Source organism: Bison bison, unplaced genomic scaffold, assembly GCF_000754665.1.
Source record: "Bison bison bison isolate TAMUID 2011002044 unplaced genomic scaffold, Bison_UMD1.0 scf7180017864518, whole genome shotgun sequence".
Taxonomy (NCBI): Eukaryota; Metazoa; Chordata; class Mammalia; order Artiodactyla; family Bovidae; genus Bison; species Bison bison.
The window spans coordinates 9,773,942-9,797,578 of NW_011495071.1; the positions used below are offsets into that span (position 1 = coordinate 9,773,942).

Consider the following 23,637-nt stretch of genomic DNA (forward strand, 5'->3'; position numbering starts at 1 on the left):
GAGGAGTCATTGAACCTAGGGTGTTGAGATCACATGTAATTCTCATTGACTGTACTGTGACAATACTTTGGCCACCTGATGCGAAGAGCCTACTCATTAGAAAAGACCCTGATGCTGGGAAAGATTGAGGGCCGGAGGAGAAGGGGGCAACAGAGGATGAGATGGTTAGATAGCATCACCGACTCAATGGGCATGAGTTTGAGCAGCTCTGGGAGATAGTGAAGGACATGGAAACCTGACGTGCTGTAATCCATGGGGTTGCCAAGAGTTGGACACGACTGAGTGACTGAACAATGACAGTACTGTAACAATACTGGAATAGTCTGTTTTTTGCACTGATGTTTATTATCATTTTATGAGGAGCTGAGCCTAGGAATTATCTTAATTGTTAACCTGTTTTGCAGAATTCTTTGGTAACTTTACTCACTTAAGTGATTTTTCTCTTGCATTTTAATATTACTAAAATCAGGATGTATGTTACAATGGAATTTTTGAGAATTCTAAATTTAGTAGCTAACATTGTTTGAATGTTAATAAAAGCTTGACCACTCTCCAATGTAGGTGAAATTTCCTTAACTTCCTCCCCTTCATTTCGGTCATCCATTATTAAGAACCATCCAGACTCTCAAATTCCTTGTCATAACTAAACCCAGGGGAGAAAAATCTAATATCTTGGAGGAAACAGAATAGGAATTAAGGTTTGCCTGTGATATCCCCATTTCTTCTTTCAGAATGCTTCTCACTGGAGTGGAATCCAAAGGCTAGCTTTTGTCTCACCAAAATCAGTAAAAGGAAAATATGATTTCTAGTAGGCTATTTATTATACGCAAATATGTTGTAACACATCACTTCGGCACTTCTTTGCAGTTTTTTTTAATCCAGAAGAAATTCTGTGTAATGGTCTTAAAGCTTTTACGTTTTAAGATCTCTCCTTTTAAAAAATTTTATTTATTTTTCTCTGCCCTGGGTCTTCGTTGATGCGTGCGCTTTTCTCTAGTTGCAGAGAGCAGGGACTACTCTTTGCTGAGGTGCTCGGACTTCTCATCACGGTGGCTTCTCTTGTTGCAGAGGATGGGCTCAGTACTTGTGGCACATGGGCTTAGTTGCTCCGCAGCATGTGGGATCTTCTCAGACCAGGAATCAAACCCGTGTCCTCTGCACTGGCAGGCGGATTCTTTACCACTGAGCCACCAGGGAAGCCCTGAGTTTTTAAATCTTAAAAACAGTTATGACATCATGTATATGTATATATGTATCATAGAATCATTAAACCTGGCTAAGAAATGAAAGTCTTTTTCCAATATATATATTAATTGCAGATTAGGGTTGTTTAATTACCGAATCACATTTCCCTCTACATGATTTAACATATTGGGAGAAGTGTGAAAATAAAAAATTGGGGGAGGCCTCTGTATATTGTAACCTAATGATTTAATACTAGAGCTCAGAACTAACAAAGAAAAGGCATTCTGAGTCAAGTGAGTCAATATGTTGTGACATTTAAGGCCCTTGGTTAGGATTTTTGGCACGCAAGTATGCTCAGTATGCTTAGACGACAGAGGATGAGATAGTTAGATGGCATCACCAACTCAATGGACATGAGTTTGAGCAAGCTCCGGGAGATGATGAAGGACAAGGAAGCCTGGTGTGCTGCAGTCCATGTGTGCATGCATGCTAAATCACTGCAATCGTATCCAACTCTTTGCAACTCCATGGACTGTGGCCCTCCAGATTCTCTGTCCATGGGATTCTTCAGGCAAGAATACTGGAGTGAATTGCCATGCCCTTCTCCAGGGGATCTTCCCGACCTGGAAATCAAACTCGTGTCTGCCTGTGTCTCCTGCATTGCAGGCGAATTGTTTTCCCTCTAAGTCACCTGGGAAGCTGCAGTCCATGGGGTCGCAAAAAGTCAGGTATAACTTTGGGACTGAACAACAACCAAGGCACCTTATCCCAGTGGCTCAAACTCCTGGTAACCCTTTCCTTTATCTGTTATGATTCTTCATATTGGCTCTTTGACTTTGTCATATATCTAGCAAAATACATATACACATATATAAATAAACACAAACATATTCATTGTTGGCTAAATGTCCAAGTCATCAACAGGATATTTTCAAAATCCAGACGCATTTGGTTAACTAGCCACATCTAATGTTATGTCAGCATTCAGACACAGCTGTTTCTACTTAAATATCTAACCAGATGAGATTTTCACAATTTTATGATTGGACTACACAATGAACAGGGACTTGGAAATATGGGATTTTTGTACACCAGAATTGTTTTATCAGCCTAGTGTTGGGCTACTGTGTTGCTAGAACATGGCCATTTCTCAGCCTTCAGCCTACCTTTCTGTAGCATTTAGTAGTCGTATCTCTTCTTTGTTGGTCCATAGGACAGCCCTTTCTCTATTGTGATTTATCTTTTTTATCTCCTTCATCACCTGTCACATCCTTACTCAGTTGTTCAGAAAATAGGTTACTTTTCCCAAGGATTTGATCCTTGGTGTTTTCTCTTTATGCTGCTGCTTCAGTCGTGTCCGACTCTGTGCGACCCCATAGACGGCAGCCCAACAGACTCCCCCGTCCCTGGGATTCTCCAGGCAAGAACACTGGAGTGGGTTGCCATTTCCTTCTCCAGTGCATGAAAGCGAAAAGTGAAAGTGAAGTCGCTCAGTCGTGTCCAACTCTTTGCCATCCCATGGACTGCAGCCCACCAGGCTCCTCCATCCATGGGATTTTCCAGGCAAGAGTACTGGAGTGCGGTGCCATTGCCTACCATCAGTAGGTTGGTGACACAAATCTACAACTCTAGCCCCAAGTTTTTCTTTGGGGTTCTAGCTTTCTGCTTCTAGCTGTCTCATTACATCTCCATGTCAATATCCAGGAAGCGGTAGTGATTTTACAAAACCGTGGGATTCTGGTGGTGATGTTCTTAGCTAGAGCTGATGGAAGAAGGCCCTTGACTGTGTTACTTACGTGCATTTGCAGCGTCACATGCGTATGTACATGTATATTTGTTTGTTTTACCACATATTTTAAAGTGGAATTTGGTGATTAGAGAAAAAGTATTGTGATGTGAAGATTTTTTGAGAAATTTCTTTGTACTTGGGGACTGTGGTAAGTCAACTGCAATAAGGAAGTTGTACTGAGGTAGCCCTTCTTATTTCATTTTTGTCCTCTTTCCTTTCCTTTCCTTTCCATTCCCTTGTAAGAGAAAATAGCTCAGGAAACTGGTTTACAATCAGTAGTCTGGGAACTTCCGGTTTCTTTACCAGAATCTCCCTGGATGATGCAGTTTCTGACGCAAGCAGCATTGTTCTGGGATAGGAGTTTTTAATATAATGGTTGTCAGGCCAAGTGGCTAAGGTTGCTAACTGCAGGTATTATCCTCTGCAGAGATTCAGTTGGGAATTCTTTACTGCCAACTTTTATGTTCATCTTTTTTTTAAAATTTATTTCAATTGGAGGATAATTACTTTACAGTATTGTGATGGCTTTTGCGATTCTTTAAATTTAAATCCCATTCCCTCCCATCTCCTCCAGCAAGTAAGGATGGACTACTTAGGCACTCTTATTCTGAAAATGTTATAATCTTTTGTAATCAATATGTTCTTTAGAGCAGTGTCCTCTCTCTTAGTCCAGAACCTCTATTTCTTGTCATGCCTACCTGGGTTGTAAGTTAATATTCTGTAACTTATTAGGGAAGTTTTTAGATTCTCTTTTTCTTTGAATCAATTTTAATTTATGTGGGAATTAAAGGGAATTATAATTAAAGTTATATTTAGACTAAGTTTTCATTTTAAGCTAAACTATCTCCATGCCAAATAAAATAGTCAAGTATCATTGTTTTATGTTTATTTCTTCCTACCCTTACTAATGTGCTTCCCTGGTGGCTCAGTGGTAAAGAATCTGCCTGCAATGCAGGAGACATGAGTTCTATCCCTGGGTGGGGAAGATCCCCTGGAGAAGGAAATGGCAACCCATTCCAGTATTCTTGCCTGGGAAATCCCATGAACAGAGGAGCCTGGTGGGCTACAGTCCATGGAGTCACAAAAAGAGTCGGACACAACTTAGCGACTAAACAGCAACCCTTACTATAGTCTTTTTTAAAAAATTACTGATATTCTTAATAAACCCTGTTCTTATTACCTAGACTAAATAATCTTTACCTGAAATAGTATAGGTTGAGATAATTATAGAAATGAGAAGAAGAATGGAAGTTTGAGAACATTCCTTTAGACTTAGGTTAGTGTTTATGTATAGCATCAAATTCTTATCAGGAAGCATCCAGAAATATTCTTTTAAAAAGACAACTAGGAGGAAAGGCTGTAGTTCTTCTTCCTTACAGAACTGAAAAAAATGTTAAAGTACCCTTTGTTTTCTACTTTTGGAACTTGTTTTTACTAACTGATAGTACTTCAGTGGCAGTTTTTTCTAGAATTCTGTTATTGTAGAGATAATTGAATGGGGATTATTTATGTTAAACATAAATAATTGAAGATCTTGATTTGATCATGATCAAAGGTTAGACACAGACCAATAGAGCAGTAATCAGCACCCAGCTATTTTGGATGGGGAAAGGTGAAGAAGGAACTTTCTTTCTAGGAAGAGTAAATATAGTATTTATATTATAATATTTATAATGGTGACATTTTTCTAGCTTCCATTTTTTAAGTCTGTAAAATAGAAATAATATCTTCATAGATATTTTTAGAATTAAAAAGTAATATATGTGAACAGTTTAGAATAGTGCTTAGCATCTACTAAGCCCTCAATAAATGTAGCTATTGCTATTATTATTTGGATTTTTAAAGAGAGAACCCATACTCAGGGACAGCTGATGGTAAATGCACCTGCAATTTAAGATTTAACAAAGTAGTTAAGACATTAAAAAATGTATCCAGTTCCACTTGTTTGTTGAATCTTGCCTTGGAAAAGTTAGTACAAGATGTAAACCCCTTATTCTGGTTTTATAGAAAGAATAAACTTAATAACAATCGTACAAGTGAAATAACTACATCTAATCTTTTTATTTTTTTTGTTTGTTTCAGGTTTCCCCTCAAAAAACCTATAAGGTAAGTTGTTCAGTTGCACTTCATATGTTTAGGTTCAGTGTTACTTAGAAGTGTTGCTTTGAAATTATGGTGCATTTCTGTGGTTTTCAGAAATGTGGATTTAAGTAATTTAAAATTTCAAAATGTTTTACAAGTTTGAAATATAACAGGTGTTGCATATTTTTTCTGGAAGATGGCATTATTTTGATAACATTTCTAATGTTTTTAATGTAAGCATTTTAAAAGTTTGTTCAAATTGATACTTAAGGTCACTCCCTCTGAAGAGATTTAATTTCAGAATCTTTTGTGACTGTTTTAAGTTGTGAGTAGCTTGGGGAGTGTAAATGGATTGCCAGTTTTGATGTGTTTTATAACTTTGGTGACTGTAACTGCCTTTAGTTAATGAACTTTGGCAAACTGAATTAGTTAGTTACCCTAAGAAAGTAAAGGGAAAAAATCCAAAATGTCCAGATATTTCTGTGTCTGTATCTATATCTTCATATTTATTCATTTCCTGGGATTAAGTGCCTCTTCCTGAGTACTTGTTCTTCAGCATCTCTTTTCTCTCTGATCTTAATTGTCATAAATATTATTTAAAATGTAGGTAGTGTGTCATTCCTAATTATTATGATACTTTTATCATTTTTTAGTGATGGCATAGCCCAAGATACCAATGCTCATCTTAATTAGTAATGTATGTGTTACAGTTGGAGAAGGCAATGGACCCCACTCTAGTTCTCTTGCCTGGAAAATCCCATGGATGGCGAAGCCTGGTAGGCTTCAGTCCATGGGGTCGCTAAGAGTCGGACGCGACTGAGCGACTTCACTTTCACTTTTCACTTTCATGCATTGGAGAAGGAAATGGCAACCCACTCTAGTGTTCCTGCCTGGAGAATCTCAGGGATGGGGGAGCCTGGTGGGCTTCCGTCTATGGGGTCGCACAGAGTCGGACACGACTGAAGCGACTTAGCAGCAGCAGCAGCAGCAGCAGTGTTACAGTAGTGCAATATCTGATCAAGTGTAATATGGTAGGGCATAGGAAAAACAATAATTCTAATGTCATCTGGGGCTTGCAAAAGATATGTCTGTGGCATGAACTGTAGGCAGACTTTAAAAGAGCCTTGCCTAAGATTTTTTTTTTTTTTTTAACTGTTCTCATCTAAGCTGTATTTACAGTGTTTTTGAACCTGACCATAGTAAACAAAGGGTTGGGGACTATGTTTAATTACTTTTCAGTACTGTTTTTTTATCTGTTAATTTGAATAATAGTAATCAACCTGTGAAAACCACGAAGAGATTTTAAGGAGTTATTTCTCAGAATAAAATACACGTTATTACTAAATGCTGTGCTGTGCTTAGTCACACAGTCTTGTCCACATCTTTGTGACCCCATGAACTGTTGCCTGCCAGGCTCCTCTGTCCATGGGATTCTCCAGGCAAGACTACTAGAATGGGTTGCCATGCCTTCCTCCAGGGCATCTTCCCAACCCAGGGATCGAACCTAGGTCTCCCACATTGCAGGCAGATTCTTTACTGATTGAGCCACCAGGCAAGCTCAAGAATAGTGGAATGGGTAGCCTGTCTCTTCTCCAGGGAATCTTCCCTACCCAGGAGTCGAACTGGGGTCTCCTGCATTGCAGGCGGATTCTTCACCAGTTGAGCTACCAGGGAAGCCCTTATTGGTAAATACTGCTCATTATTTTAAAGCACTTTTTTTTAAAACCAGCTAAATAGACTATATTAAACATAGCACAGACTGAATTTTAAAACGTCTTGAAAAATATGAATTAGGTTTATGAGACTACGTAAGGTAAATTCATTTATTGGTTTCTCTTTGTAAGACGCACGTGGGATTTTTAAATTGTTTTTGTTACAGTAAATTTTTTTGTAGTAAATATTTAATTGCTTTTATTTAACTTAGGCATGGAAGTATTTTGAACCGAGAGTCACCAACAGATAAGAAGCAGAAAGTTGAGCGCAGTACATCACATGATTTTGACCCCACAGGTAACACACTTTGTTCTGCCAAAGAATACTGAGACTGGTGAAGTTTTGAATAATACACCTTAAGCTACATAACTGCCTGAAACACCCAGGAATAGCTGTTTGATCTATTTAAGACTCTCCTTCCTCTTCAGTTACATAATATGAAACCTTTGCACTCAGAAGGAATACAAGCATTTTTAACTTTCAACACTATGGATTCTACTATGGAAGCATCATTGCAGACTGTGTTGTATTTTAAAATAATAATGATACTAGAAATAGTTATATCATAATTGGAAATTTTGGTCAGACCAAGGACTTAGTAGCAAGGTAAATCCTAGGTATGAACAGTAGTATGTTTATAAAACCAACATTGTAATCAAGGCTATAACAACTACATATTCTGTAGTCAATTAAAAATTCAGATGTGATCACGGTAAATTGGAGAATTGGATAAAATAATTCAAAATTAATGATTATCTCACTTTAGAGTAAGTAGATGAATAGAAATCTCTTTTTCTTCAAAAAGTATTCTAAACTCAGAGCTGTCTTTCAACTTCAGTAGTGTTGATATTTCCTAGAATTTTCATGCTAGTGTACTTTTGACTATATCTATTCTTAATTTTGTATATAGGTTGAACCCTTCTTGTAATATATAGGCTTTGGTTTCCCCTTGTAAACTCACTCAGTATTTAATTTATAAAAATTACTTGATAAATTTGCTTTTGTCATTTGAGACGTATTCCTTGTGGATATACAGTTTTATTCACTGAGACATTCCCATGACAAAAGATAAAGTAAGTAAATACTAAGGTCTCAGATACATAAATATAATGTATCTGTTTTTAGGTATTTTCACTTAGAAATAACATTTTTAATAGAGTGTTTCTTTCGTATCCAAGATGTTTCATAGTATAAACTGCTAGTACACTTTGAAAAACATAAATATTACCTAGTAAGGGAAGAATGGGAAGTGAACAGCTACTGAACCTTGGGTGGTAGGTTAAAAATGAAATCCCAGTCATCAATTTAGGAGGCTTTGGTGGTGGGAGTATGTAATATGTAACTTCTGGATCTCTATTAAGAAATAATTCTTTGTTTTTGACACCTCATTTTGATGTCATAGGACTCCAAGGCTTTCATTTATTGATAAGTTTTGTCTTGATAACTAGGGTCACAGAGTTTCTGTCCTATACTCGTCGAAGCCATTAAAGTCTTGTTAGATTGACTTACTCTGTATTGTTCATCTGTGATGTACCCATCTCCAAAGACAGGTTAGCAAAGTGGTACCCCGTGTTTCACAATGAGATTATTACAGCTTTTAGTGCTTTTGTCATCTCTACAACTGTCAGATAATATATTTTGTAGAATTCTCATGTGTTGTTTGTTTGAACATATTTTTATTGCACTGTCTTTTCTTCAACAAATCTAAAATGTCATTACCTGTGCTGTTCGTGACCATTCTAAGGGCTGTCACCTGTGATGTTCATACTTTGTGTTTGCACGATTTAACTTGATCATGATTCATTCTTTTTTTTTTTTTTCTCCCCATGAATTTTCCCCCTTACATTTGGTCTCCATATTTTCTATATCTCTCTCCTTTTCTCCCACTCTTGTGCAGATAGCTCCTCCAAGAAGACAAAGTCTAGTTCAGAGGAGAGTAGATCCGAGATATATGGTAAGCTAATGTAGCCAATTCAGCCTTGCACCTTTGGAGCTTGCTTCATGCTGTTTCATTTTTTTTTTTTTTAACTGCAGTCTTCTTGTGTCTGCTCTGCATGGCATGATCTCCTGCAGGGAAAGGGAGCCTGGGGTTTTAATGTGGCTGTGATGTGGAAGCTTAAGAAACTAACATTATAGAGGAGGAACAGGTACATTGCCCATCTTCTCTTTCATCTTGTTTATGTTAGGAAGGTGATCTCTAAGATGTTTGGGTCGAGTTTCTCCAAATAACATGGATGAGCTTTGAATTCTTGTCATTTTCTTCCCATGTCCCATTTGCAGAGTTTGGCTCATGTAGAATTTCATCATTCCTACCAGTCTTTTCCTCTCAGTCTAGTCCCAGTGTAGTTTAGATGTGTTAGCAGCTCTTCAGAATTTTTATTTTATTTTTTTATTGTTTTTTTTTTCTTTTTAATTGCCTCATCATCTGGAAGTGCTGTTCTTGTATAATTTTTCTACAACAGCAAAAATAACTTAAGTGTTTTATTTTTGTAGATGGAGAATGTCTCTGCCTTTCATAAGTTTCCCAAAGCTTATTCTGAATGGGAAAATTTCAAAATGGCACCTCTAAAAAATAATCTCCACAGAGAGCAGGTTTAACCTGAATGGTCAAGTCTTGCAGCAGATGCTTGAAACACTAATATTTCCAGGCTGTGTTCTGTCTTCCAAAGATAACGTAAACCCTGTGTGTGTAGTTCAGACATATTTTTCCTTTTCCTTTGCATAGTTTTACCTGCCCTCTTTTCTTGTTCTGGCATCTAATTAGTGTTTTGAGAAAAGTGAATAAGAGAAGCACTGCCTGGAACCTAGACTTTTAAAATAATCTTTGAAAGACTAATAAGTTTTTCTTTTTAAAGAAGATTCCAAATTTGGCCTCAAAGAAAAACCAGGTCTTCTTCAATAGAGCCAAAGTCTATCAAGTAGAAGTTTCTCCAGGTGCAGCTGTTTCCTAGCTTGATTAATACATGAAAGGAAAAAATATGTAAAAATGCCCCCTTTCTCTTTTAAGACACTTGAACACATACTGTCAGGTACTGTTTAGTATGAGGCCTGTGTTTGGTTGTAAATCAGTTAATGTTTCTGTGTTAGGTACATATCTATAGTTGCTTTGCTTGGGTTTATGTGACCAGTACTGTTTCTGTGCAGTTTAAACCTTTTACAGTAGTTAACAGGAAATGTGTACCATGCCATATGGCATGTCAGATTTCATGTTTTTTTCTTCCTTCCAAAGTATTTGGCTCCTCATAATTTCTTGAGACTCTGTCTTTCTGTTCTATATAAAGACCTTCCTATGGTTTATTCTCTCCTTAGGAATGTGAACACTCTCTTTTATAGCACCATTCTTTTCCAGTAACCTTTGCAATGTTGTAATTTCATCTCCCCCTCATTTTCCTAGATCTGTGGTATGTATGCTGTTTGCTTTGGATGAGACTAACAATTTAGGAATCTATGACTAGAAATAGTAAACTAATATTTTTCTTACCAGCGATAGGAATACTAACACTAGTTCAGACATGCCATTGGCTTGGTAGTAATAGAAACATTTTAAGTGGTAATGGGGGAGTAAGGTGTGGCTTCTCTGTGTTTGTTTCTTGAGAACCCTTGAAATACCTCTTTTGGAAGGAACTAACCCATGAGTTCTCAAAGAGTACTTTGGAGAGGGATGAGTTGATCACAACAGAGTTAGCGTGCTAACTTAAATCTCATTGACATTACAAATATTCTATCACCAGTGTGAATAGACTTCTTCAGACTCTGTGCAATTAGCATGGGTGAAAAGGAGTATCTGGAGAGTTTTGGAAAGTTTAGAAATACTGGAGTATAACTTGAGTAGAATCATAGCAACTGATGACATTGCTTTAGTGTAGGGTCTCTTAAGCAAGGAGATCCAACCAGTCCATCCTAAAGGAAATCAGTCCTGAATATTCATTGGAAGGACTGATGCTGAAGCTGAAACTTCAATACTTTGGCCACTTGATGCAAAGAACTGACTCATTTGAAAAGACCCTGATGCTGGGAAAGATTGAAGGCAGGAGGAGAAGGGGACGACAGAGAATGAGATGGTTGGATGGCATCACTGACACAATGGACATGAGTTTGAATAAACCCCAGGAGTTGGTGATGGACAGGGAGCCTGGCATGCTGCAGTCCATGGGGTCGAAGAGTCAGACACGACTGAGCCACTGAACTGAACTGAGGGTCTCTTAACAAGCCCACTTTTAACTTTTGAGATTATCTTCTCTTGGGGTAAACTTTGTTAGCTGGATACTTCACACAGATACTCGTCATTCACTTACAAATTATTTATTTTAAATTTTCCTGGCCATTTTTAGAGCCATTTTGTGAGATGGATTCACTTTGCTCATTTTAAGAGGAAATCAAATGTTTGTTTTGTATTCACTTCTTTGTTAAGCTTCTGCCCAGTACAGTAGGTCAATATTTGTTCCTTTCCCCCTTATTTTCCTCTCAGATCATTTTGGAGTCTTTTGACCATATACAGATATATTTTCTGATCTGCAATTTTAATGGTATTTAATTTTATGTTTTCCTTACTGTAATGGAGAAATTTTCTGTTGTTTGAGGAATGTGAGAGATTTAGCAAGGGAATTTTGAGTTAGACTACAGCTTCTCCCTAATTTCTGTCTTGGTGTCCTGAAAAGATCTCAGCTGATGGTATTATGTATAAGAAAATAAGCTATGTCTTTTTGAATCTGTGTTATTCCTCTGGGACTTCTATAGCAAAACACTAGAGACTTGACTTAACAAGAGTTTTATTTTCTCAGTTTGGAGACTAAAAATGTGAGATCAGGCTGCCAGCAGCTGCTAGCATTAGTCAGGTTCTGGTGAGAGCTCGTCTCCTGGTTTAAAGATGGTCACCGTCTTGCTTCGTGCTTTCGTGGTGTTTTCCTTGGTGCAAGCATGTGTAGAGGGGGAAAGAGAGAACAAGCTCTTTGCTATCTTGTAAGGATACTAATCCCAGCATGAGAGCCTCACTCTTAATGATCTTATTTAACCCTAATTCCTCCTCAAAGGACTCATTCATCTCCAAATACTATCATGTTGAGGGTTAGAACTCAGCATATGAATTTTGTGGGGGTGACACAAGCATTCAGTCCATAACAGAAGCAAATTGTTGCTGCTTGAAATATTCTGATTTAGATACTTAGAATGTATCTTTTTAAATTCATATTTTTTTTCCTGACTTCTTATATCTGTAAAATGAGAAGTCCTTGGTTTGATTTTTACTCCCACCAAGTTATCATTCTCTCTGTTTTTTTCTTCAACTTTGCAAAGAGCATTCTACACCATGAATGTGTGTCCTCATAAGTCACTCACTTCTTAACTTCTTAAAATCTGACTGCTGAACACATACTCTCTGGGACGTGAATCAAAATAATCTAACTTGAAAATTTATAAACTTTTTCTCAGTTCTCACCTTCCCCTTGAGACATTAGGCAGCGATGATACACTATCTTTGGTGTATATAATATTACGTCTACCCTTTCCTTTTCTCTTTATGTTGGTTTTATCTTTTCTGTATTTATTTTTCCTTCTTCTAAATTTAAGCATAACCCAAGTTTGTCCCTGGTCTTTTTCTGTTTCCAGTCTCAGATTTATAACAGTTCACTGCATACTTCCACTCTGTCCTTCAAATCCAAATGACCAATTTGGGATTTATCAGTGTTAACTATGGCTGGAAATTGATTTCCCTGTTTCTTTTAGTAGCACAGTCATTTTCCTGTTCACTTAGTCTTATTTTCTTAAATTTACCTGTGACTTCTCCCTTTCTCTTGTCCTCATTGTCAACGGTTTGCCACATTCATTGGTTCTACCATCACATTATTTTTCACCCCTTACTGCATGGTTTCGTCTTTGCAGCTTTGTTCAGGTTTTCATTATGTCATTAGACTTATTTAATAGACTAGACTCGTAAGTTTCTTTCATGTTGATTTCACATTGATTGACTTCCTTTTCATTTTTCTGTATTCAATTAGATTGGTATCACTGAAGTAAGGATTTAGTCATTCACTTTTTAGGAAAGTACAAATAGTTATTAAGATATGCCATGATTTGTTTCCAACTCATCATTCTCCATTAATCTACTGCTTTTCACCTAAAGGAACCAGACTGTCCCCCAAATTTTCATTTCTTCATATACGACTTGGTACTTTTTCTTTGCTCATGCCATCCCCATTGTTTTGAATGGTTTATCTCCTATAACTCCTTGTTAGAATCCTCCCCACCCTTCAAGGCCTGTGTTCAACTACTGCCTCTTCCATATGGCTTTCCTAAGTTTGCTAAGTTTTTAAACAATGGCTTTTGTTGTCTGACATCCTGTTAACATCCTGCTTTATGTCAAGTTGTTCATATTTGTATTCATCTTTGCATCTTCCATAATGCCTGACACACTGGAATCACTCATTGAGTGAATGGTTGTTGAGATTGGTGTGCATTGTTTTAGTAAAGATGATTAATGGAATAAAATTGTTGATTCATTTTAATTGGATTCTCCTTTCTCTGAAAAACTTTAAGGTAGAAGAAAATGTGACTTTGAAAAGAGACTAACTGTTGGTTATAATGTAAAAGAAAGAAATTGGCATATTTGGAGCTTAAGGCCCTTCTTGCTGGCAACATTGTGCATTTAGAATCAAGAAACTTCTTAATCAAAGGATTATCTAAGGTCTAACTCATAAAACATGTATGTCTGGCAGCAGTTTAAAAATGAGCTGTTTTTATGGCGTTGCACATGGTCTTTCTCCACACCCTTCCCTGAAGCTAATTCTTAAGAGGTGAGACTTAGAGAAGTTTGGTCATGTAAAAAAATCAAAGATGAAGAAAGACTAATGTGCTTTCCCTGAAGTAAATGCAGTTTGAAAGGTTTAGCATGTTGCTTTGCATATTTAACACTACATTTTCATTAATTTTATATTTGGCAATATAGTTGCTGAATTTTTCAAGGAATATATTGCAGTGAAACCTCAGAGTACTTTTTTACCTTTTTTAGAATACCTGAAAGACTTCTTCCCCTCCCTACGGTAAAGCATTATAAAGACTTAACTTTTTTTCACTTTCAATCCTTGGTATTTAACTTTTGAGTAAGAAACAGTTTTTTATGTTGGTTTCAAATGTTGCATTGGAAAGGGGGATTAAGGAAGTGGAATAAAAGGATGTGAAGTTCACCTACCCCTAAAAGCACATGAAAAATACATCTACATGTAGAAAAATTCTCACTGTAAACAAACTGGAAACTGGCAGAACAACTATATGACCAAGGCTGCAAGAAAGATTCTCACGTAGTTGGGTAGGATGGGAAGAAACACTGGGCTGAGACCTCTGCCCCTAGAAAGGACCTAAGAGGAAGAGGGAAATAGTGTGAGTGGACACTCACCCTGGGAAGTAAGCAGGTGGAGCCACAGGCTGGGAATCATAGTTCTGGGGTCCTCTGTAGAGGAGACAAGCTCCCTTGGCTGCTTGGTGAACCAGTGGGACAAAGAGAAAGGCAGGAAAAGCCTGGACTCCACTGTGAGGAGTATGTGGGTACTGGCTTGCCAATAAGAAACACACTTAAAAAGGAACAGAGCCATTTCAAGCCTGACTACCAGGGATTCTGCTCTAGCAACCTGGGAGTGGACCCCACCCCTGACAAGGCAACAGTGCCTACCACTGAGCAGAGAGGAAATCCCACCTTAAGTCCTGTGCAGGCCAGGACCAACACCAACCACCACCACCAGTGTGTGCACCCCCTATCAAGGTGATCATGGCTAGCACATCCTGAGGAAAAATGTGTCTGGCATCTCCATCAAGTTCAGCCCTCACACCAGAGACAATAGGCATAAACAGTCTACACGGGGATGCTGCTATGTAAAAACGTCCCTCAAGACCACAGTGGATAACTTACACCTAAATTCAGGGACAGAGTTAAGTAAAATGGTGAGGCAGAGGAACTACCCTCAAAAGAGCAAGGAACTACCCTGAAATAATAAATAATGAAACAGAGGCAATCAGTCTACCGGTTAATGAATCCAAAAATTTCATAATAAAAATGTTAATTGAATCAAGAAAGAGAATTGATCTAAGCACAGATAATTTCTAGAACCAATAAAGATCTGATAAAAAACAGGTAATTCAGATTTCCACTTGGAACTCTGGTCTAAAGTGTCTAGTGCAAGGCTCCCACATGCGATTCCCTATGAGCAAGTGAAACTAGACAAAGCACAAAAGGAAAAAGAACACAGGCACACGTCATCCCTAAAAAGAAATAAGCACAAACCGCTCAACCAGCCTTTCCCTCCAAGGACAAAAACCAAAAGGAAGAAGGAATACAACCCTAAAGCCTGACCTCAAGTGGAGCAAGTTAGAAAAAATGATGAAAAGACAGAAATACAGTACAAATGAAAGAACAAGGTAGAAACTCAAAGACCAAACAAAGAGGAAATAAGCAATCTACCTGAAAGAGAATTCATAATAATGATAGTAAAGATGCTCTGAAGACTTGAAAATAAAATGGGGAAAATGCAAAAAACATTTGACACTGTTAATATAATCACCAAGGACATAGAATAAATAAAGAAGAAGCAAGCAGAGATGAGTAACACAATTACTGAAATAAAAAATACTCTGGAAGGAACCAATAGCAGAGTAACTGAGGCAGAGGAGTGGATAAGTGAGCTGGAAGATGGAATGGTGGAAATAACTGCTGAGGAGAATAGAGGGAAAAGAATGAAAAGAATTGAGGATAGCCTCAGAGACCTTTGGGAAAATATTAAACGCACCAGCATTCAAGTTGTAGGGGTTGTGACTTAGCAGCAGCAGCAGCAGAGAAAGAAGAAGAAAAAAAAAAAAAAAGACATTGAGAACATTTTTGAAGAAATTAGATCAAGACCAAGAAGCACAGAGAGTCCCTTATAGGAGAAACCCAAGGAGAAACACATTGAGACATATTAATCAAGCTGACAGAGATTAAGCACAAAGAAAGAATATTAAAAGCAGCAAAGGAAAAGCAACAAATAACATACAGGGAAAAACTCATATGTTTAACAGCAGATCTTTTAGCAGAAACCCTGCAGGCCAGAAGGGAATGGCAAGATATATTTAAAGTACTGAAAGAGAAAAATCTACAACCAAGATTACTGTACTTGGCAAAGATCTCATCCAAAATTGATGGAGAAATCAAAAGTTTTATAGACAAGCAGAGGTTAAGAGAATTTAGCACCACCAAACTAATCTTGCAACATACTGAAGGGACTTATATAGCCAGTAAACACACAAGAAAGGAAAGACCTACAAAAACAAACCCAAAGCAATCAAGAAAATGCCAGTATCACTGCTGGTGCTGCTAAGTCCCTTCAGTCATGTCCGACTCTGTGCAATCCTATGGTCGGCAGGCCACCAGGCTCCGCCGTCCCTGGGATTCTCCAGGCAAGAACACTGGAGTGGGTTGCCATTTCCTTCTCCAATGCAGGAAAATGAAAAGTGAAAGTGAAGTCGCTCAGTCATGTCCGATTCTTAGCGACCCCATGGACTGCAGCCTACCAGGCTCCTCAGTCCATGGGATCCTCCAGGCAAGAGTACTGGAGTGGGTTGCCATTGCCTTCTACGTATCACTAATCATCTTAAATGTAAACAGATTAATACACCAATCAAAAGATACAGACTGAATGGATACAAAAATAAGACCCATATATAGGCTGCCTACAAGAGACCCACTCAGACCTAGAGACACATACAGACTGAAAACAAAAGGATGGAAAAAGATACTCCATGTGAATGGAAACCAAAAGAAATCTGAAGTGGCAATCCTTATTTCAGACAAAATAGACTTTAAAGAATATTATGAGAGACAAAGAAGGACACTACATAATGATCAAGGGATTAATCCAAGAAGACGTAACAATTGTAAATATTTAGGCACCCAACATAGGAGCACTTTGATACATAAGGCAAACACTAACAGGCATAAGAGGGGAAATTGACAGTAATACAATAATAGTAGGGGACTTTGACAACCCACTTACATGAATGGACAGATCATCAAGACAGAGAATCAGTAAGGAAACACAAACCTTAAATGAAACATTAGACCAAATGGACCTAATTGATATCTTCAGGACTTTCCATCCAAATGCAGAAGAATACACTTTCTTCTCAAGTGCACATGGGACATTCTCCAGGATAGACCACATCTTGGGTCATAAATCAAGCCTCAGTAAATTTAAGAAAATTGAAATCATATCAGGTATCTTCTCTGACCACAACACTATGAGACTAGATATTAACTAGGGAAAAAACCCAGCAAAACCCAGAAACTCATGGAGATTAAACAATACATTACTAAATAACAAAGAGGTTACTGAAGAAATAAGGGAAATCAAAAGATTCCTAGAAACAAATGACAATGAAAACACAACGACCCAAAACCTGTGGGCTCAGCAAAAGCAGTTCTAAGAGGGAAGTTCAGAGCAACACAATCATACCTTAGGAAACAAGAAAAGCATCAAAGAGACAACCTAATTCTACACCTAAAGAAGCTAGAAAAAGAACAACAGAAAAAAGCCCCAAAGTCAGCAGAAGGAAAGAAATCCTAAATATCAGAGCAGAAATAAATGAAAAAGAAATGAAATGTTACCAAAGATTAATAAAACTGAAACCTGGTTCTTTGAGAAGATAAATAAAATTGACAAACCATTAGCCAGACACATCAAGAAACAAAGGGAGAAAAGTCAGATCAACAGAATTAGAAATGAAAAAGAAGTTACAACAGACAACCCAGAAACACAAAGGATCATAAGAGAATATTGTGAGCAACTATATGCTAATAAAATGGACAACCTAGAGGAAATGGACAGATTCTTAGAAAAGTGCAATCTCCCAAGACTGAACCAGGAAGAAATAGAAATTATGAACAACCCAATTACAAACACTGAAATTGAAACTGTGATTTTAAAAAAATTCCCCCAAAAACAAAACCCCAGGGCCACATGGCTTCACAGGGGAATTCTATCAAACATTTAGAGAAGACCTAATGCCTGTTTTTCTGAAACTCTTTCAAAAATTGCAGATGAAGGAACACTTCCAAACTCATTCTGCGAGGCTGCAATCACCCTGATACCAAAACCAGGCAAAGTAAAAGATGCTCAGTTGTGTCCAACTCTTTGTGACCCCATGGACCCCATGGACAGTCCATGGAATTCTCCAGGCTAGAATACTGGAGTGGGTAGTTGTTTCCTTCTCCAGGGGATCTTCTCAACCCAGGAATCGAACCTAAGTCTCCCACATTACAGGTGGATTCTTTATCAGCTAAGCCACCAGAGAAGCCCCCAAACTAGGCAAAGACAACAAAAAAAAGTAAATTACAGGCCAGTATCACTGATGAACATAGATGCAGAAATCCTCAACAAAATTCTAGCAAACAGAATTCAACAACACATTTAAAAGCTCATACACCATGATCAAGTCAAATTTATTCCAGGGATGCAAGGATTCTTCAGTACGTGCAAATCAATCAATGTGATACACCATATTAACAAATTGAAAGATAAAAACCATATGATCATCTCAGTAGATGCAGAAAAAGAAAAGCCTTTGACAAAATTCAGCACCTGTTTATGATAAAAATGCTTCAAAAAATGGGCATGGAAGGAACCTACCTCAACATAGTAAAGACCATATATGATAAGCCCACAGCAAACATTATTTTCAGTGGTGAGAAACTAAAAGCATTCCCGCTAAGACCAGGAACACGACAATGGTGTCCACTTTCACCACTATTATTCAATATAGTTTTGGAAGTCCTAGCTACCACAATTAGAGAAGAAAAAGAAATAAAAGTAATCCAGATTGTAAATAAAGAAGTAAAACTTTCACTGTTTGCAGATGACATGATACTATATATAGAAAACCCTAAAGAAACTATCAGAAAATTACTAGAGCTAATCATTGAATTCAGCAAAATCACAGGATACAAGGTGAGTACACAGAAATCACTTGCATTCCTATATACTAACAATGAAAAATCAGAAAGAGAAATTGAGGAATCAATCCCATTCACCATTGCAACAAAAAGAATAAAATATCTAGGAATAAACCTACCTAAGGAGACAAAAGACCTGTACACGGAAAATTATAAGACACTGATGAAAGGAATCAAAGACGATGTTAACGGATAGAGAGATATTCCATGTTCCTGGGTAGGAAGAATCAATATTGTGAAAATAACTGTACTGCCTGATGCAATCTACAAATTGAATGCAATCCCTATCAAACTACCAGCGGCATTTTTCAAAGAATTTGAACAAAAAGTTTCACAGTTCATATGGAAACACAAAAGACCTCAAATAGCCAAAGCAGTCTTGAGAAAGAAGAATGGAGCTGGAGGAATCAACCTTCCTGACTTCAGACTATACTACAAAGCTACAGTCATCAAGACAGTATGGTACTGGAACAAAAGCAGAAACATAGACCAGTGGAACAAGATAGAGAGTTAAACCCATGCACCTATGGGTACCTTATTTTTGACAAAGGAGGCAAGAATATACAATGGGGCAAAGATAGCCTCTTCAATAGGTCATGCTGGGAAAACTGGACAGTTCAGTTCAGTTGCTCAGTCGTGTCTCACTCTGAGACCCCATGAACCGCAGCACCCCAGGCCTCCCTGTCCATCACTAACTCAGAGTTTACCCAAACTCATGTCCATTGAGGCGGTGATGCCATCCAACCATCTCATCCCCTGTCATCCCCTTCTCCTCCTGCCCTCAATCTTTCCCAGCATCAGGGTCTTTTCAAATGAGTCAGCTCTTCACATAAGGTGGCCAAAATATTGGCGTTTCAGCTTCAACATCAGTCCTTCCAGAGAACACCCAGGACAGATCTCCTTTAGAATGGATTGGTTGGATCTCCTTGCAGTCCAAGAGACTCTCAAGAGTCTTCTCCAACATCACAGTTCAAAAGCATCAATTCTTCAGCGCTCAGCTTTCTTCACAGTCCAACTCTCACATCCATACATGACTACTGGAAAAACCATAGCCTTGACTAGACGGACCTTTGTTGACAAAGTAATATCTCTGCTTTTTAATATGCTGTCTAGGTTGGTCATAACTTTCCTTCCAAGGAGTAAGTGTCTTTTAATTTCATGGCTGCAGTCACCATCTGCAGTGATTTTGGAGCCCTGAAAAATGAAGTGAGCCACTGTTTCCACTGTTTGCCCATCTGTTTTCCATGAAGTGATGGGACCGGATGCCATGATCTTCGTTTTCTGAATGTTGAGCTTTAAGCCAACTTTTTCACTCTCCTCTTTCACTTTCATCAAGAGGCTCTTTAGTTCTTCTTCACTTTCTGCCATAACTACATGTTAAAGACTGAAATTAGAATACTTCCTAATGTCATACACAAAGATAAACTCAAAATGGGTTAAAGATCTAAATGTAAGACCAGAATCTATAAAACTCTTTAGAGGAAAACATAGGCAGAACACTCGATGACTTAAAGCAAGATCTTCTGTGATGCACCTCCTAGAGTAATGGAAATAAAAACAAAATAGATGAGTTTGACCTAATTAAAAGCTTTTGCATAGCAAAAGAAACTACAAACAAGGTGAAAAGACAGCCCTCAGAATGAGAGAAAATAATAGCAAATAAAACTGAGAAATAATTAATTTCCAAAATACACAAGCAGTTCATACAACTCAAAACCAGAAAAACAAACAGCCCAGTCAAAAAATGGGAAAAGGACCTAAAAAGACATTTCTCCAAAGAAGACATACAGATAGCTAACAGTCATGTGAAATTATGCTTGGCATCACTCATTATTAGAGAAATGCAATCAAAACCACAATGAGATATCACCTCACACCGGTCAGAATGGCCATCATCAAATAATAAATGCTTGAGAGGGTGTTGGAGAAAAGGGAACCCTCTTGCTTTGCTGGTGGGAATGTAAACTGATACAGCCACCCTGGAAGACAGTATGGAGATTCCTTAAAAAGCTAGGAGTAAAACCACCATATGACCCAGCAATCCCATCCCTAGATATATACCCTGAGGAAACCAAAATTGAAAAAGACATTTGTACCCCAGTGTTCATTGCAGCACTATTAACAATAGCTAGGACATGGAAGCAACCTAGATGTCCATCAACAGATGAATGGATAAAGTAGCTGTGGTATATATATATATATATATATGTATATACACACACAATGGAATACTACTCAGCCATAAAAAAGAATGCATTTGAGTCAGTTCTAATGAGGTAGATGAACCTAGAATCTATTATATGGAGTGAAGTATGTCAGAAAGAGAAATATAGATATTGTATACTGATTGCATATACATGGAATCTTAAAAGATGGTACTGATGAATTTATTTTCAGGGCAGCGATGGAGAAACAACAGAATAGAAAACAGACCTATGGACACAGGGAGCGGGGAGGAAGGAGAGGGTGAGATGTATGGAGAGAGTAACATGGAAATTTACAATACCATGTGTAAAATAGATAGCCAGTGGGAATTTGCTGTATGACTCGGGAACTCAAACAGGAGCTCTGTGACAATCTAGAAGGGTGGTATAGGGAGGGAGTTTCAAGGGAGGGGACATGGGTGTACCTGCGGCTGATTCTTGTTAATGAATGACAGAAAACCACAAGATTCTGTAAAGCAAGTATCCTTCAATTAAAAAAGTAGGTTATTCAATTCTAAAAGTAGATAATTCCAAAATAAAAAAGCACTTTAGAAGTGATGAGAAGACTAAATGATATAGAAGAATGCGTAAGTGATCCAGAAGGTAGAATAATGGAAATCACCCAATAAAACAGCAGACAGAAAGACAAATGGAAAAAAAAAAACAGTAAGAGAACTTAGGGATAATATAAAATGTGCCAACGTTCATATTATAAGGGTTCCAGAAAGAGGAGGGGGGATCAAACATGTATTTGAAGAAATTATGACTGAAAAATTTTCAACCTAAAAAAGGAACAAGATACCCGATACACAGCAGCCCACCAGACTCCCCCATCCCCGGGACTCTCCAGGCAAGAACACTGGAGCGGGTTGCCATTTCCTTCTCCAATGCATGAAAGTGAAAAGTGAAAGGGAAGTCACTCAGTCGTGTCCGACTCCTAGCGACCCCATGGACTGCAGCCCACCAGGCTCCTCCATCCATGGGATTCTCCAGGCAAGAGTACTGGAGTGGGGTGCCATTGCCTTCTCCAACAGGAAGTACTGTGGGTCCTAAACAGGATGAACTCTAATAGACCTATAAACAAGACATAGCATAATTAAAATGGTAAAATGTAGTTAGAGACGTCTAAAGGCAGCAGTAGAAAAATAATAATGCCGCATTTGCGGCAGTGTGGCTGTAACTAGAGATTATCATACAAAGTGAAGTAAGTCAGAAAGATATCACTTACGTCTGTAATTTGAAACATGATACAAATTAACCTATCTCTGAAACAGAAACAGAATCACAGATACAGAGAATAGACTGGTTGTTGAGAAGGAGGAGGGAGGGAGGAGGGAAAGGGATAGATTGGGAGTTTAGAATTAGCCAATACAAGCTGGTATATATAGAACGGATAAATAACAAGGTCCTAGTTTGTTACACAGGGAACTATATTCAATACCCTGTGATAAACCGTAATGGAAAAGAATATGAAAAAGAGTATGTGTATATGTATAACTGAGTCCCTTTGCTGTACAGAAGTAATTAATAAACATTGTAAATCGACTACAGTTCTTTAAAAATACCATACAACAGAAAAAGAAATGAAAGGAGGAATAGCATCTTATACCTATTTATAGCATCAGAAATACAAAAAATCGTAAGAGAATATCATGAACAATATGTCATATTATGAACAACGTGTCAACAAATTGGACAGTCTAGAAGAAATAAACAAGTTTCTGGGAACATACAGCCTATACCAGGACTGAGTCAAGAAAACACAGAAAATTTGAACAGAGCAATCACTAGAAGTGAAATTGAGTCTTTAATTTAAAAAATAAATACTCCCAGCAAACACAAGTCTAAGACCAGATGGCTTCGCAGGGCAATCCTGCCACACATTTAAAGAACTTATACCTATCCTTCATAAGCTATTCCTTGAGGAGAAGGGAACACTCCCAGGTTCACACTATGAAGTCATCATTCAGTTCAGTTCAGTTCAGTCACTCAGTCGTGTCCAATTCTTTGTGACCCCATGAACAGCAGCACGCCAGGCCTCCCTGTCCATCACCAACTCCCGGAGCCTACCCAAACCCATGTCCATTGAGTCAGTGATGCCATCCAACCATCTCATCCTCTGTCATCCCCTTCTCCTCCTGCCTTCAATCTTTCCCAGCATCAGGGTCTTTTCAAACGAGTCAGCTCTTCACATCAGGTGGCCAAAGTATTGGAGTTTCAGCTTCAACATCAGTCCTTCCAATGAATACCCAGGACTGATCTCCTTTAGAATGGACTGATTGGATCTCCTTGCAGTCCAAGGGATTCTCAAGAGTCTTCTCCAACACCACAGTTCAAAAGCATCAATTCTGCAGCGCTCAGCTTTCTTTATAGTCCAACTCTCATGTCCATACATGACTACTGGAAAAACCATAGCTTTGACTAGACGGACCTTTGCTGGCAAAGTAATGTCTCTGCTTTTTAATATGCTATCTAGGTTGGTCATAACTTTCCTTCCAAGGAGTAAGCGTCTTTTAATTTCACGGCTGCAGTCACCATCTTCAGTGATTTTGGAGCTCCGAAAAATAAAGTCAGTCACTGTTTCCACTGTTTCCCCATCTATTTCCCATGAAGTGATGGGACCAGATGCCATGATCTTCGTTTTCTGAATGTTGAGCTTTAAGCCAACTTTTTCACTCTCCTCTTTCACTTTCATC

At 38.1% G+C, this 23,637-nt stretch overlaps 1 protein-coding gene across 3 annotated transcripts in view; it reads left to right on the forward strand.

Annotated features, from left to right (window-relative positions):
* Nucleotides 1-23,637, forward strand: part of ARHGEF12 (Rho guanine nucleotide exchange factor (GEF) 12) — a 171,112-nt gene that overhangs the window by 70,069 nt on the left and 77,406 nt on the right. For 2 of the 3 annotated variants that reach the window (XM_010830485.1, XM_010830483.1), the window contains exons 2-4: nucleotides 5,057-5,080; nucleotides 6,981-7,066; nucleotides 8,667-8,723. Coding sequence is in view for 2 of the 3 variants with exons in the window: in XM_010830483.1 (XP_010828785.1) it covers nucleotides 5,057-5,080; nucleotides 6,981-7,066; nucleotides 8,667-8,723 (167 nt within the window). In the remaining variant the exon portion in view is untranslated. The remainder of the gene's footprint in view (nucleotides 1-5,056; nucleotides 5,081-6,980; nucleotides 7,067-8,666; nucleotides 8,724-23,637) is intronic. The other variant, XM_010830484.1, reaches the window with a different exon arrangement.